At 38.3% G+C, this 15565-nt stretch overlaps 1 protein-coding gene across 3 annotated transcripts in view; it reads left to right on the top strand.

Annotated features, from left to right (window-relative positions):
• Positions 1 to 11594, top strand: part of LOC132400671 (V-type proton ATPase subunit C 1-A-like) — a 70270-nt gene extending 58676 nt beyond the window's left edge. For all 3 annotated transcript variants that reach the window (XM_059981888.1, XM_059981886.1, XM_059981887.1), the window contains one exon: positions 11047 to 11594. In XM_059981888.1, the coding sequence (XP_059837871.1) occupies positions 11047 to 11071 (25 nt within the window). In that variant the 3' untranslated portion in view covers positions 11072 to 11594. The remainder of the gene's footprint in view (positions 1 to 11046) is intronic.
• Positions 11595 to 15565: the final 3971 nt, after the last annotated feature.

The following is a 15565-nucleotide window of genomic DNA, read 5'->3' as shown; positions in this document are numbered from 1 at the left end:
ACAGTGTAGTATCACTTACTGGAATCGGGAAGACAGCGAGCACACTGAAGATGGTGTGTTAGGCTGAGTCAGAGGTTGGGGTGGTGGGATACTGGGGTGTCATCTCATCATCGTCTGTTTCTATCAGGGCAGGCAGGTCATCTTCTATGCCTGCCTGCCTTGATGTCAAAGGCCGAGGTTCATCATCTGCTGTGGCAGGCTTGAAAAATGACAGTATGCTTGACTGTTTAGCCTCGTGTATTTTTCTATCATACAGTTCTTTGTAAGCACACAAATCATCCTGCAAATATGCCCTAAACCTGCGTACCCTTTCAAAATTAAAGTCATACTTTTCTGCAATCATTGCAGCGTTGTCAATCGCAGTGAAAATCTCACGCAATTGCTTCACGTTCAGTTCCTGGACGACTTCACTTTCAGTCCGTTCGCTACTGAGTTCGGTTTCGATTGTTACCTTTCCTCTTGTGAGTGCATCAGCTCTTCATCTGTCAGTTCTTGGTCATGGGATGCCAAAACCTTTTCAACATCATCTTCGTCAACTTCCATAAGCCAAACTCACTTTGTCCTTACTTTGTTCACCACAATCGAAATGGTTAATTATGTCCAGTTTTACGCTAAGTGTAACACCCTTATGCGCTCTTTTAGGCTTTTCTGATACCTTAGACTGCACCTTGCTAACGGATGCACAAAATAAATTGAGATAAAGCACAGATGCTCACAGGCACGTGTTTAAGCAATGCTGGCTGGAATGCAGTTCTGGGGGAGGAGCTTGGCTGCTCGGCGTGCGCTGCCTTTTTTCGTAACAGTGAAAACACCTTATGTTAGCAAAAACAGGTAACTAATGGGTAGGTCTTTCGTAACAGCGAGGTGTCATAAAGCGAATGTTCGAAAAATAAGACACCTGTACTTGTTGTGTTCTTTATATTTATACATACCATGGGTTACTAGTAAAGAAACATCTTCTGGAAGAAATAGAACTTTTATTTAACAACAATCACACCACCATGTTTTCTCGATCTTTCTATCATTCCCACGCATGCTCAGAACACTCTCTAATCACGTTCTTACACGTCATATCACCATATCTTCCTTTCCTTAAAATGAAAAACAATTAGCAACATTGACCAGAGCAAATGCATAATTTAACATATCTCTATCAGTCTCTGTGGGGGTTTATGAACATGAGTAGACCTTCTAAGTGGTTCACACAGTTCTTGTGTTTTGTTGTTATTTCCATGTTTTGTCTGGTCTGCATCAGTTAACTGAAACTCTGACATTGGCTCTTTCTTGAGGTCTTCGTGATTTCTTCTCAACACTCCTCCATCTTCTGTTTGGACCATGTATGATCTGGGTTGTATTTCTTCAAGTACTGTAGCTTTCTGTGTCCATGTGTTCATTTTGTCTTGTACCCTTACTTAATCTCCTTGGTGCAGTTCAGGTAATGGACGAGAACATCTGTCAAAGTATATTTTCTGTTTTGCTTTGTGTTCATCTTTCCATCTTTTCACTCGTTCACCTCCCTCTATTCTCAGAAGGCTCTCATCCATTGGCAAGCTGGATCTCAAACAGCGTTGCATCAAGAGTTGAGCTGGTGAAAATCCACATTCAAGTGGAGTACTGCGATAGGCTAATAAAGCTTTATAAAAATCACCTCCACTATCTTTTGCTTTATGCATCAGTTTCTTGATAATTCCTACCAACATCTCAACTAATCCATTGGACTGAGGGAAAAATGGACTAGATGTTGTATGAACAAAGCCTCATTCATGAGCAAAATGTCTCAAGCATTCACTATTGAATGGTGGACCATTGTCTGAAAACTCCATCAGGTACACCATGTCTGGAAAAAACTGATCTCATGCATGTAAGTACATTCTCTGCAGTTGTTCTGCTCAGACCACACACTTCAGGATACAATGAGTAGTAATCTGTTATTAATAGATAATCTTTCTTGTCAGTTACAAAAAGATCAACACCTACCTTCTGATAAGGTCTCTGAGGACTAGGATGTGGAAGCAGTGGCTCCTTAGGGTTGCTAGGTTGGTAGTTAAGGCACATTTGACAAGAAGACACCAATTCTGCAATTTCTTGATTCATCCTGGGCCAAAACACGCCCTTCTCTTACACTTTTCAATACCTAGGTGGCCTTCATGTATTTTCCCAAGCATTTCTTTTCAGAGACTTTTAGGAATCACAATTCTGCTACCTTTGTACAATATCCCGTCCACAACAGAAAGTTCTGATCTGTGGTTCCAATATTCTTGCATTTCTGAGATACTGTCATGCTTATTATCTGGCCATCCATCCATCACCACTTGTATTACCTGAGTGATAATTTTGTCCCTCTCTGTCTCAAGACTTAACAGTTTCAACTTTTCATGAGCAACAGGCTCCATGATCATATCAACAAATGCTTGAACCTCAACAGTGTCCCTGTGCCTGCCTTTTGTTGTTGGATCCACAGCTCTGGAAAGTGTGTCAGCCATGTACAAGAATTTTCCAGGTGTGTATGACATAATCAGTGCATATCTTTGCAATTTGATCATCATTCGCTGAATTCACAAAGGACAGTTTCTTAAAGGTTTGCGAAACAATGCAATCAGCGGCTTATGATCAGTTTCAACATCAATAGATTGCCCTGACACAAACTGATGAAATCTCTCGCAAGCAAACATTCTTTTTCAATTTGGGCATACCTTGTTTCTGGATCAGATAATAAACGAGATGCATATGCCACTGGTAGCCATTCCTTATCATGTTTCTGGAATAATACTGCCCCTATGCCTGCTTGAGATGCATCACATGAAATTTTGATGGGTCTCTCAGTATCATAGAATTTCAACATAGGTTCTTTAGTGAGCACTTTCTTGAGATTTTGCCATGCCTTCTCCTGTTCATGATTCCAGCTCCATTCGTTTTTCTTTCTGTTAGCTGCCTCAATGGAGCAAGCTGTTCCGAAAGATTGGGTATGAATTTTCCCATGTAATTGACCATTCCCATGAACCTTTGAACATCCTTTTTACATTGCGGTCTTGGCATGTTCTCAATAGCAGAAACCTTCAATGGATCAGGACGCACACCCTCATTGCTGATGAGATCACCCACAAAGGTAAGTTCAGTCACTCCTAGCTGACATTTTTCTTTATTCAATTTCAGGTTAGCTTTGTTTGTTGCCTTAAAGACTTGTCTGACTCTGGCGTCATGCTCTTGTTTAGATAATCCCCAAACAATAATATTGTCCATGGAAGTATCCATGCCCTCAATGTGCTCATATAACATAAGAATGGTTTTTTGGTACACTTCAGGAGCTGATGCAATTCCAAACCGAAGCTGAAGAAAACAATATCTGGCAAAAGGAGTGTTAAAGGTACACAACTTTGAACTCAGTTCATCAAGTTCATTAGGTTCAGTTCATTAAGTTGCCAGAATCCAGAGGATGCATCTAATTTCCTAAAGAACTTTGCATTAGCAAACTGTGACATAATTTCTTCATGAGTCGGCAATTTGAAATGCTCTCTTTTAATGGCTCGATTCAAGTCTCTTGGATCTAAGCAAGTCCTCAGTTTTCCATTTTTCTTATCAACAATGACAAACGAATTGACCCATTTAGTGGGTTCATCAATCTTTCTTATGACTCCTAGCCATTCCATTCTGTCAAGCTCTGTTTTCAGTTGATGACATAATGCAAAAGGCACTTTTCTACATGGATGTACTGTCGTGTGCTCTCCTGGAAAATAACCAAGGCCTTTGAACAAGTCTTCATATTCTTTCATCAAGTCACTGTATTCTGACTCTGTCACTGTCCAGGACTAAAACTCTTTTCACCAAATTCAGTCTCTAACAGGCAGATAAATGACCACAAATGAAGGTGTGTGCACAATATTTTTTGTGTGATACTTTTGCCACACATTCTTTTAACTGGAATGTCTGCACCTGAATACCCAGTCACTTTTATATTTGTCTTATGTAACTTTGGTCTTGGCTTTAACGCATTAAACTCAGATTTTGCAAGGACATTTACTCGTGCTCCTGTATCAAGTTTAAACAGAATATTGTTTTGGTTCACTTGCAATGGAATAGTCCAGTCATTCTTACTTTGTTTGTTTTCACAAAGCACATTTATATAAAACTCAAGTTCATTTTCAAGCATTGCATTTACTTGTTTAATTTTCTTTCTACTTCTGCAACTGTGTGAAAAATGATTACTCTTACCACAGTCGTTGCACATTTTTCCATACGCAGGACACTGTTTTGGCCGATGCTGCTACCCACAGCAATCACATAGCTTCTTTCTGTCAGATAACGTCTTGCTGTCTGTTGGTTTTGTTGTTGTTTTATTATTTATTCTAATATGCTCATGCTTGCTCACAGCATCTACGTTGCAGTTCTCCATGAAAAGTTCTTTAGCCTGTGAAGTCATGGTTTCCAAAGCTTTGCAGAGCATCAAAGCTTCTCCCAAGTCTAAGTATTGTTCTCTTAACAATTTTTCTCTCAGACTATTATCCAGAATGCCACAAACAATTATGTCTTTAATGAGAGAGTCTGTCAGTTCTCCAAACTTGCATGTTTTACTCTGGTGTCTCAACTCAGTGACATATTGATCAATAGTTTCACCAGCTCTCTGAGTCCATGTAAAAAATTTATACCGCTCATACGTCACATTACACTTCAGTGTACAAAATGCTTCAAATTTGTCCATTATTGATTTTAACTTTAAATTATCTCCATTTTCAAAAATAAAATGATTATATACCTCAATTGCATCACCACCTATTATGTGGAGTAGAAGCGCAGCTTTCGTTTTTTCCGGTTTTTAATCCGCTTCAATCGCCGATAGGTACAATTCAAAACGTCGCTTAAATTTTCTCTAGTTCTCAGCTACGTTATCAGACAATTGAAGTGTCAGTAAGGCTGCAAACCTTCCATTTGTAAAATTGTTAATAAACACCAAAACAGTTCAAACTTATTTTTCAGAAAATTATCTTCGATTCTCCCATGTTAGGAAATGTTCGGTCTTCCAGACCGACTTCTAACACCATGTCGTGTTCTTTATATTTATACGTACCGTGGGTTACTAATAAAGAAACATCTTCTGGAAGAAATATAACTTTTATTTAACAACAACCACAATGAGCTTACAACACCATGTTTTCTCGATCTTTCAATCATTCCCATGCATGCTCAGAACTCTCTCCAATCACGTTCTTACACATCATATCACCATAGTACTGTTCAGTTATCTAGTTATATATAGTTGTAGAAACACGTGCTTCAGTCCTCTAGATTAAAAAGCCATCATTCTACGACCATTTTAAGATATTTTCTGTGCTCTGTAATATTTGGATTATCTATATCCATGGATACCTCCCAGCCAGACTTCTCAGACCTCAGTGTTTCTAGCACTTAAGCCTTTCAAAAATGTTGTCTATTCATTTTTAGTTTTAAACCACATGATTATGTTTGCCCGCATTGAAATTAATTTGCCCAATTTTACTTGTTTTCTTAATCAATTAATGTCTCATTTGTAATTTAATGCTTCCATCTGCACAGCTTGTAATGGTCACCCAGCTTTGTGTTATTGGCTAACTTGAGGTGCATAGCTTTCTATTCCATCATCTAAATCAATTGTAAGTTAAGCTGAATACTTTTATTCTGCTTAACAATGTTAGTAATTTGTCTTTAACACACAGACACTAGCTTTATTTAACAGACTCAATCCTGTGTTAGTACAGAATGCTTTTTGGAAGTCAATGTTCATAATCTTTAGAGTTATTTCTTTGTCTAATTTACTCACCTCTTCAAAATTATTCATTTATAAATCATGCAGTATTGCTTTGATCATGCAAAAATTCCAAGCAATCCTTAGCTATTGACCATCTAATTCCAGATCACAGATTTCAAAATAACTTGCTTGTAATTTCCCTGCTTTACTTGAAAAGCAAAGTGGCATAATATTATCAGGTGAAACTTATGCTCTTTGGCAATGCTTTCACAAGTTTCTTCTAAAAGCCTCAGATGAAATCCACTTGGCTTTCAAGTTTTTTTTAAATCATTAGAACTATTATTTTCTTCATTATAATCATTTTGATATTCAGAGTCCACAACCTCATATAATATTAGTTCATTCAGGAAACATGAGACATTCTCCCTTCAGAAAAGTGGTCGTGATGGAAATCTCAATTTCTGCAGCCAGAAGAGTCAAAGACAGAATCACTGCAGTGCTCTCACTTAACTTTTATATATCTTTCTTCTTACAAACTGCAAAAATGACAACATAACACTTTACACTTCACAGTGCACTAATATACAAGGCAGCTTGCAGAGATTCTCCATGCACAGACAAACAAAAAAATAGCATTAGAAGCAGGCTCTTTGCCCTTTTAATTTGGTTCTGTCATTCAATTCGAACATAGCAGAGTATCTGCCATTGCATTTTGCTTTATAAAGAGACAAGCACAAACATTTTAAACTCAAGAAATTTTGCATATACTTGAAATCTCGAGCACTACACAGAGTTTTGCATTATGCATTGTTTGCACATAATGTGAACTTAACCATTTTCATGAAGCAAAGTTGAATTCACATTCTGGCAAAATTAAAAATGCTTTGGATGTAATTTGAGAATATTTATAAAGCTTTATCATAAAATCCTGTAGATTCTTTCTTACTGTTCTGATTATTTGACCAATATTTTTAAATAACTTCACTACATTTAGACATTGAAAGTCCATGACATTTCCATTATAATCCTTAAATCGCTAGAAATAAAAATGTACTCCATGCCTCATTTTCCCCCTCGGTTAGACATTGTTTCCAAATATTTACCACAATATCCATCCTGTTTGTGATCACTCTGAATAAAGTTGTGATGTGCCCACAGGAAATTAGTAGGAGGCAGGGAAAGGTAAAGTCTGCCAAATATTGAAGAGAGTTAACAAGGACATTCCTAAAAGAAAATTGGGGCGAAGTGCAAGGCAGACAATTCTGTTGCCCATTTGAGCTTTCAAGAGCAATTTCCCTCTCAAAGTTCAAAAAGAGAATTAAGTGAGTGGTTAGAGAGGATAACTTGCATTCAGAGGCAGAAAAGTAATGGTTTTAATGATAAATCTGAAAGAAACCCCATTTGTGTTTTTTAAACTTAAGACTTCAAATTTACTTAATGCTTTACACAAAGAGAAATTCCAACATGGAAGGGATCTGATCTACTGCATCCATTATCCCAATGTGGCCTCCTCTACATCGGTGAGACCCAACATAGACTGGGGGACTGCTTTGTCAAGCACCCCAGCTAGTTCTGAAAAAAGTGGTATTTCTAAAAGGCCATCCATTTCGACTCTGCTTCCTGAACTTATTTACATTTGCAATAACAAATGAAGCCTGATTCTGGTTTGAATTAATATCTGCTATATTTACATAACTCCAGAATACTCCCTAACATCCCCATTCCCATTCAATGTTGGTCCATGGCCTCTTCTGTCACAAAGAGGCAACTCTCAGGTTGGAAAAGTTGCATCTCATATTCTATCTAGGTAGCCTCGAACATGATAGTATGAACATCAACTTTTTGAACTTACAGTAATTTTTTTCCTCATCCCCCCTCTTCTTAATTTTGCCACTCTGGCCTCTTACCTCTTTTTCTCACCTGCTTATCACCACCCCCTGCTGTCCCTCCTCCTTCTCTTTCTCCCATGATCCACTATCCTCTTCTATCAGATTCTTCCTTTGTCTTCTCCACTTATCACCTCCCAGCTTCTTCCTTCAACCTCTCTTGCCCCACCCACCTGGCCTCAACCATCCGCTTTAGCTCATCCTCCTTCCCCTTCCCCAACTTCTAATTCTGGCATCTTTCCACTTCCTTTCCAGTCCTGATAAAGCATCTCAGTCTGAAATGTCAACTGTTTATTCATTTCTATAGATGCTGCCTGATCTGCTGAGTTAGTCCAGCATTTTTTGTGTGTAGCTCTGCACTTCCAGCATCTGCAGGATCCCTTGATTTTTATGGAAGAGATCCTCCATGTGGCTCTGCAGAGATACCGAGTGGTTACATCATATAACTAGTTGCAGGTTGACGAAGTTGGAGTTCCCTCTGATGATCAATTGATGAGACAACTTTATATCTTTTTCTATGACAAGGGACCGGGACATCTGGAAATCTGTCAAACTTATATTAAAAAAGAGCCAAGTTTATTATCTTAGTAACACTGTATACACTTCCCTTTCCCTCCAGCTGTAGGTAGGCAATGAGCGGCATTTCTGTGGGCATGAGGTAAGAAGTGGTCAGTTTTGTCCAAAGCAGTTATGGCCATTTTCCAGAACTAATAAAGTGCCCTCCAATTACATTGTACTGTAGAACTTAGGAACTTTGCAAATGTCTGGAAGATGGTGATATATTGTGAAATGAGTCCCAGTTTTTAGTTAAATCAAGCAAAGGTTAGTGCAAGAATCAAACAGCACAGAACCAGGTCCTTCTACTCAACTTGTCCATAACAACCAAGATGTGTATCCTAGCTAGTGCCATTTGTCCGTGTTTGATCCAAATCCCTCTAAACCTTTTCTATCCATGTACATATCCTGTATAGGAAAGCTTGAGCTTACTACAATATTACCATAGTGATATTGGTGATGACAGATACCAGAATGAGGCTACTGCAATGGATAAAGACAAAGCCCACAATCTTTTCAGGTTACTGAGCAGAATATGAGAATATTGAACTTTGAAATTCTTTAAGTAATTGGCTATGATTCTATGTAGTATGCAGCAATGAAAGGACTAGAGTTTATCCACTGAAAATTAGTTTTCAGCATTTGCAATTATGTAACTGCAGTTCACAAAGTCAGTCCATTCACCATCTATACAATGAACATTATTATTCAAAGAGCTTTCACTGTGAGAGCCAGATTAACAACTAAATTAATACATTACTTCCTACTTAATAACATTACAGAGTGTCCTGTGTAACTGGTCTGCTTGTATATTAAAATTATATTCCTTTCATTAAGTACCATGATATAGGTTATTAAAAGGCAAGTAAGAAAGTAATTTTAAAGACAGAATAGCATAAACATATGTAGGCTTGTTGATCTTGTCCACTATGTCTCTCCTTTCCTCTCACCCCTCTCAACCATTTTCCCTTGACCCCTCATACAGGCAATACTGCATGTATCCAAATCCCTTCATTCAGGAGTTCCTCTACCTACCCCTCCACTAATCTCTTCCTGACTTTCCAACACACCCTCCATTCAGCTCTTGCTTCCACTTTCTCTGGGCATGCATACAGATATTGACTGCATTCCAGGCCCAGCTGCACACCTAATCTTGTTCCACTTGGTTATCAGTCCACACACTTAGTCCCCATCCCCCACTGCCACCTGCACATGCTGCCATTCCTTGCCATGGTATCTGCACTATTTTCTACATTCCTACTTGTACTCCATAGGCAAATTTGTCCTCGTGCCCTTGTCCACAGTCCCAACCAGAGCCTTGCCCCCAATTTACAATTCAGCCCCATTCCCCCAGTGCCCCATCTACAAACCTCATCTCTTTCCCATTGTGCCCCATCCACATACTTGATCTATTCCTGGTAATGCCCCATCTGCATATGTGCCTCACGTCCTGGTCACATCTTTGCCTCCAGTCTCATGTTTTCTGCCATGCATTCAGCTTTCAAGGGCAAAGACTGTTCCATGTATTCTAGAGAAAGGCAGACAAAATTTGGGCATGTGAGTTGGGCCATACCTTTTATCCTGGCATGCCCTATACTCTTGACCTGCTTTTCACAACTTCTGATTGCTTGTTATCAATCAGACAGCTTCATCAATAGTTCACCAAGTCAATCCTATCGAATATATTTCTATTGTTTTATTTAACACTCCCCATCTTATCTACTAAAAACTCTTTTTCATTTTCCCAGTTATGATGAAAAATATTGAGACCAAAAAATGATGGAAACAAATATCAGTGGCAAGAAGTTAATGTTTCATAGAACATAGAAGATTACAGTACAGTCCTTTGACCCACTTACCTTTTAACCTGTTCTAAGACAGAACTAACCCTTCCCTCCCACATTGCCCTCAAATTTCTATCACCCATGTGCCTATCTAAGTCTCTCAAAAGTCCCTAATGTATTTTCCTCCACCATCACCCTCAACAGCACATTCCACACAGCCCCCACTATGTAAAAGAAAACTTGCCTCTGACATCTGACACCCCCCCCACCAATACTTTCCTCCAGTCATCTTAACATCATGTTCCCTCGTATTAGCCATCTCTGGCTGTTCACTCAATCCATGCCTCTTGTACACCTCTATCAAATTTCCTATCATCCTCTAATTGGACATGGGCTGCTGCTCTCTGAAAAAATGCCCTAAATTAAGGGTTTCCAACCTTTTTAATGCCATCGACCAATGCCATTAAGTAAGGGGTCAGTGGACCCCAGGTTGGGAAGCCCTGCCCCAAATAGGTATGAAAGAACCACCTTGATTTGCAACTATCAAGTGATACATAAAACTGATAAATCAAAATAAATTTAATTATCTAAGTACACATATGTCACCATATACAACCCTAAGTTTTATTTTCCTGTGGGCATACTCAGCAAACCTATAGACTAGTAACTATAACAGGATCAATGAAAAATCAACCAGAATGCAGAAGACAACAAACTATCCAAATGCAAATGTAAATGAGTGGCAATAAATAATGAGAACAAGATAGTGAGATAAAGAGTCCTTAAAATGAGATCATTGGTTGTGGGAACATCTCAGTGGATGGGCAAGTGATGTAGTTATCTCCCTTTGTTCAAGAGCCAAATGGTTGAGGGATAGTAATTGTTCTTGAACCTGGTGGTGCGAGTCTTGAGGCTCCTGTAGCTTCTACCTGATGGCAGCAAGAAGAGCCTGGGTCATGGCAATTTCTGATGATGGATGCTGCTTTCCTACAACAGTGTTTCATATAGGTGTGCTCAATGGCTGGGAGGGCTTTACCAGTGATGTACTGGACCGAATCTGCAATATTGTTTCTAATGTACTGGTATTTAATTTTTACAATAGGCCAACATGGATATCCCTGGACTGAATGTCAGCCAACAAGATTACTATGCCTATGTCTACTTCAAAATTGACATTGACTTGTTTAACTTTAAGTAAATCATTGGCTACAATGTGAAAAAAATGAAAGTTACTTGTTTTCTGTATCAAATGAGTTTTATATATATATATTTTACATGAACATACATATGGAAGTGGGTCCTCAGTAATTTTTAAAGGATGTTTATCTGAAAAACATATAAAAACATAATGCTTGTTAATTTTTTTGTAGAAAATATTTACTGAAAATCTATACAATAATCTATTAGAAAACATTGGTTGATAACCAATAAAACCTTGGTGAGGAGACTACATTCATTCCATAAAACTTACTGTGTTTTATTTCAATCAACTTATTCAAAATTTCAATCATTTGGGAACAATTATGATGTTTTCATTGATGTTAGGAACTGACTGTATCCACATTAATTTTGTCATCTTTGATTAGAAACTACAAACTGTGTCCTAATTTTATTTTACTTAGAATAAACTGAGCGCTTTCTTGGAGTTGATCAGTGATCTCAAAAGGTACTTCTGTTGTTTTTCTTTGAATCTTTGTCCCCATTTGCCTGTACTTACATGCAACTCAATTGTTCTTATTTGACAGCAGCACCATTTACTTGTGAATGACACAAACATATTAGAATCAGAACTTCACATAGCTGGACAGCAGGCCAAATACCAGAAGTGACCATAACCAGTTGCAATTTCATTATCCACATGGGGATAGCAATCTCTGTTAGGTTAGACAATTTGAAGGAGTAGGATATTTACTTGCAGCTCAGGGTCACACACACACAAACAAAAAACTCTTGGTGGCCCTTTTTCATCCGAAGTGTTTTTATCAATGTGAAGGTAACATGGCATGCCAAGTAAAGCCAGTTGCCAAGCTTGTTAGGTGCAGGCATAGGTTCTATCCTTGGGGCTCTGCACCACATCCAAGCTCTTACGGACATCCAATTTATCAGTTTAAGTACGGATGCCTAATAGAATTATAGAAATCTCTGAAACTGGAAAATCCCACCATTGACTGGGAAAACAAATCACATTTAGGTCAGAAATTGTATTCCACCACTGTTCAAAAAAAATATTTTCAGCATCAATAATTCTAATTTAAGTTAATTTTAATGAGTAGCTCAAAATATATTTTATCAAAAATAAGTTTTAACGTGAAGTACAAGCATTTTCAAAAAATATAGAAAGGAGCAGCTTTTCTTGTTTACATGTTGAATAAAATCCTTTACTCTGAACAAACTCACAATGACACTGAAAAACAAAATACCTTTGGATTTTTACTCTGAGATGTGTTTAACATACTGTAAAAGGTTTCATTAAAAATAAACAGAAGATGAGAAATTTGAACAGACTCATGACATGGAGTTGTATGTAAATATGATGGTTGGCAAAACCATTGAATAAGGAAATTATAAACACATACTAAAAAGGCAATAACAGAGCCTATGCAATACAGCATTAATTTCCTCCGGAAGCTGAAAGCCATAAAGCAGTTAAATGTGGACTCATAACTCATTATTTTCTAACTCTTGAAAACTTGGGCCACTTGGGATAACAGGATCTTCTTTAGGCAACTTTAAAGCAAAAATATGGATATATTACTCAAAATTTTAAAATAAAAAATGGCAAACTATATATACTAATGGGTATTTCACTCATCATTCATCAGTAACTCAGAAAAAAAAATGATGAGTATTTTTTTCCAGTTCCTTACTACATTTACTGTGGAAGATGTTAACTTCCGCAGAACTCTAAATAATTGTTAATTTAAATTTATGTTAACTTATAGAGTCAAGAGCACAACAACAGGGAAACAGGCCCTTTGGCACATCTAGACCATGCCAAACTGTTACTCTGCCCAGTCCCATCAACCCGCACCTGGATCACAGTCCTTCATACCACTCCCATCCATGTACTTATCAAAATGTCTCTTAACTGTTGCAGCTGAAACCAGATCCACTACTTCCACTGGTAGTTGTTCCACACTAACACCATCCCCTAAGTAAAGAAGATACCCTTAAGTATTTCACCTTTATCCTATCATCTCGAGTTCTAGTCTTACCCAATCAGGGTAAAAAGCCTGTGCACTTTTATACCATCTATAGCCTTCAATTTTCTATATCCTTATCAAATCTCCACTCATTCTTCCACACTCCAGTGAATGAACTGCTAACCTACTGAATCTTCCTATAACTCAGGTTGCCAATTCCTGGCAACATCCTTGTAAATTTTCTCCTCATTCTTTCAAGCTTATTGATATCTTTCTGTAGGTAGGTGACCAGAAATGCACACAATACTCCAAATTTGGCCTTGCCAAATTATATAACTTCAATATAGCATCCCAACTGCATTTCTCAATGTTCTGATTTACAAAGGCCAATGTCCTGTATGTACGTTATGTGTAATTAACTGTGCTTCTGCTGCTACAGGCTAATTTTTACTGTTCACTCTCTCTCCATTAGATTAAGGCAAAGCATGATTATGTAACTATACTCATTTGCTTCTACCATGCCCCAACCCAAGTCACCACAAAATACAATACAGGCAGAAAATAGATAAATGGCTCCTAAACACTGTTTAAAAATAACAACTCACCCATTTAAGAAAGGCGTCAGGAAAGTCAGTATGGGAATTAGAAATGTCACAGATGGTTTGGAGGTTTTTCTGAGCATGGATCAAGTAGAAAGGATTGTATTCAATATCTAACTGCATTATGACTAACTTAGGAGCTGTTAGATATCATAGCAAAGACATACTTCTGTTCCTTAGCATTAACATTTTTTGCAATTATTCTTATTACATATATTTTCTCAAATCATAATTACTCAAAACCAGAAACCAGTAATTTTAACAGTGGGAAAAAAATCAAGCATTATGAAGTCTCTACCTGCCATCCAATTCCCATGTCAATATTCTTTCCATTCATTGATACTACGATGCATCTTAAAGTGCCTATTAGTAACAAAATATGAAAAAGCTCCAAATTTAGGACCATTATATCAATTCAAAATCTGCATTTCTTCTTACAACTATGTTATTAAACATTTTAAGGATGTCCTAAAGAATTTCACAGATAAAGAATTAATTCTAGATTTTTAATTTTCTAGCCAGTTTACACAACTCAGTAAAGGAGTGACTAATTAATGGGCTAGAAATTACTCTACGCTCAAAACGTTTATTATAATGGTTTTGCACACTGCCCCCTCTTCCACAGCAATATTTTATTGTAGATAAAACTGAAGGATTTTTTGTGGTATAAATACACCCAATCTAAGCAAAGGCTTCTCTCCAGATTAGAACTTCATTTGGGTAGTGGATAAAATGTGGTTGGACAAAGGCATTTCAAGTGAAGCAGAATAACAATATTAGTTTTTTTTGGGGAGGGGCTTGTGCTGAGGAATGATTAGACCGATACTCTTGCTTAGAAGAATCTGAGGTAATCTTACCGAACCTTGAGCTTCTGAAGAGACATAAATGCAGAATGAAATGTTACCCATTTGAGAGGTAAGCATTACTTTTTCTTTCAGCATGTCATGATTCTTGGAATCTTGTAATCCAGAGAACTGTAGAGATACAATCACTGAATATATTCATGATTGAGATTTTTAAAAAACCTATTAAATAGAAGTCAAGAATTGAGAACCCGAAGGAAGAGTCAGCTCCAAAGTCATCACATACGGGAAGAATCATGGACATAAACAGGAATTGTACAGCAGATAACATCAGCATTGCTTATTACCTGACCCATTTCACGCACTGAGTCACACACTCAGAAAGCTGCCACTATTGAATCTTGTAAGCGACCTACTGCATTAACTAGGGGTAGGGCGTCATCAGATGCCCCCAGTTGGTCCACTGCACGATCTGGCCTCTCCTTTTCCTCGGCCTTCACAGTGATAGCAAATTGACACATGGCCTTCTCCCCAGATGCAGGAATGCTCTCCCACTCCTCATCCCCCTCCAGGTCCTCATGCCTTCGTCGGGCAGAGTGTCCGAATCGATGTTCCAGTTCCCTGGCCGGTACTTCAGGCTGAAATCATATACAGACAGAGCAGCCAACCACTGATGACTGGTGGCATCCAGTTTCGCCAAGGTTAGGATGTAAGTAAGTGGGTTGTTGTCCGTCCATACCTCGAACTTGGCCCTCTAGAGATAATCACTCATCTTATCCACCACCGCCCTTTTCAGTGCCAGGAACTCCAACTTGTGGGTGGGATAATTACTCTCGGAGGGTGACAAACTCTGGCTGACAAGCACTACCGGCCTCAGCCCAGCGCCCTGATCCTGATAAAAGACGGCCCCTAATCCCTCCTGGCTGGCATCAATGTGTAGCACATAGGGCAATCGTGGGTCCACAAAAGCCAGCACTGGCGCCTGAGTCAGCACCTCCTTCAGTGACTGAAAAGCCGCTTCACATTGGTCATCCCATCTCTGTCACAAGGGCTCTGACTGGTTCAAATATTCTCCA

This window comes from Hypanus sabinus, chromosome 10, assembly GCF_030144855.1.
Source record: "Hypanus sabinus isolate sHypSab1 chromosome 10, sHypSab1.hap1, whole genome shotgun sequence".
NCBI classification, from domain to species: domain Eukaryota; kingdom Metazoa; phylum Chordata; class Chondrichthyes; order Myliobatiformes; family Dasyatidae; genus Hypanus; species Hypanus sabinus.
Note: the sequence above shows the minus strand (reverse complement) of the source record. Positions and strands in the feature narration are given on the sequence as shown.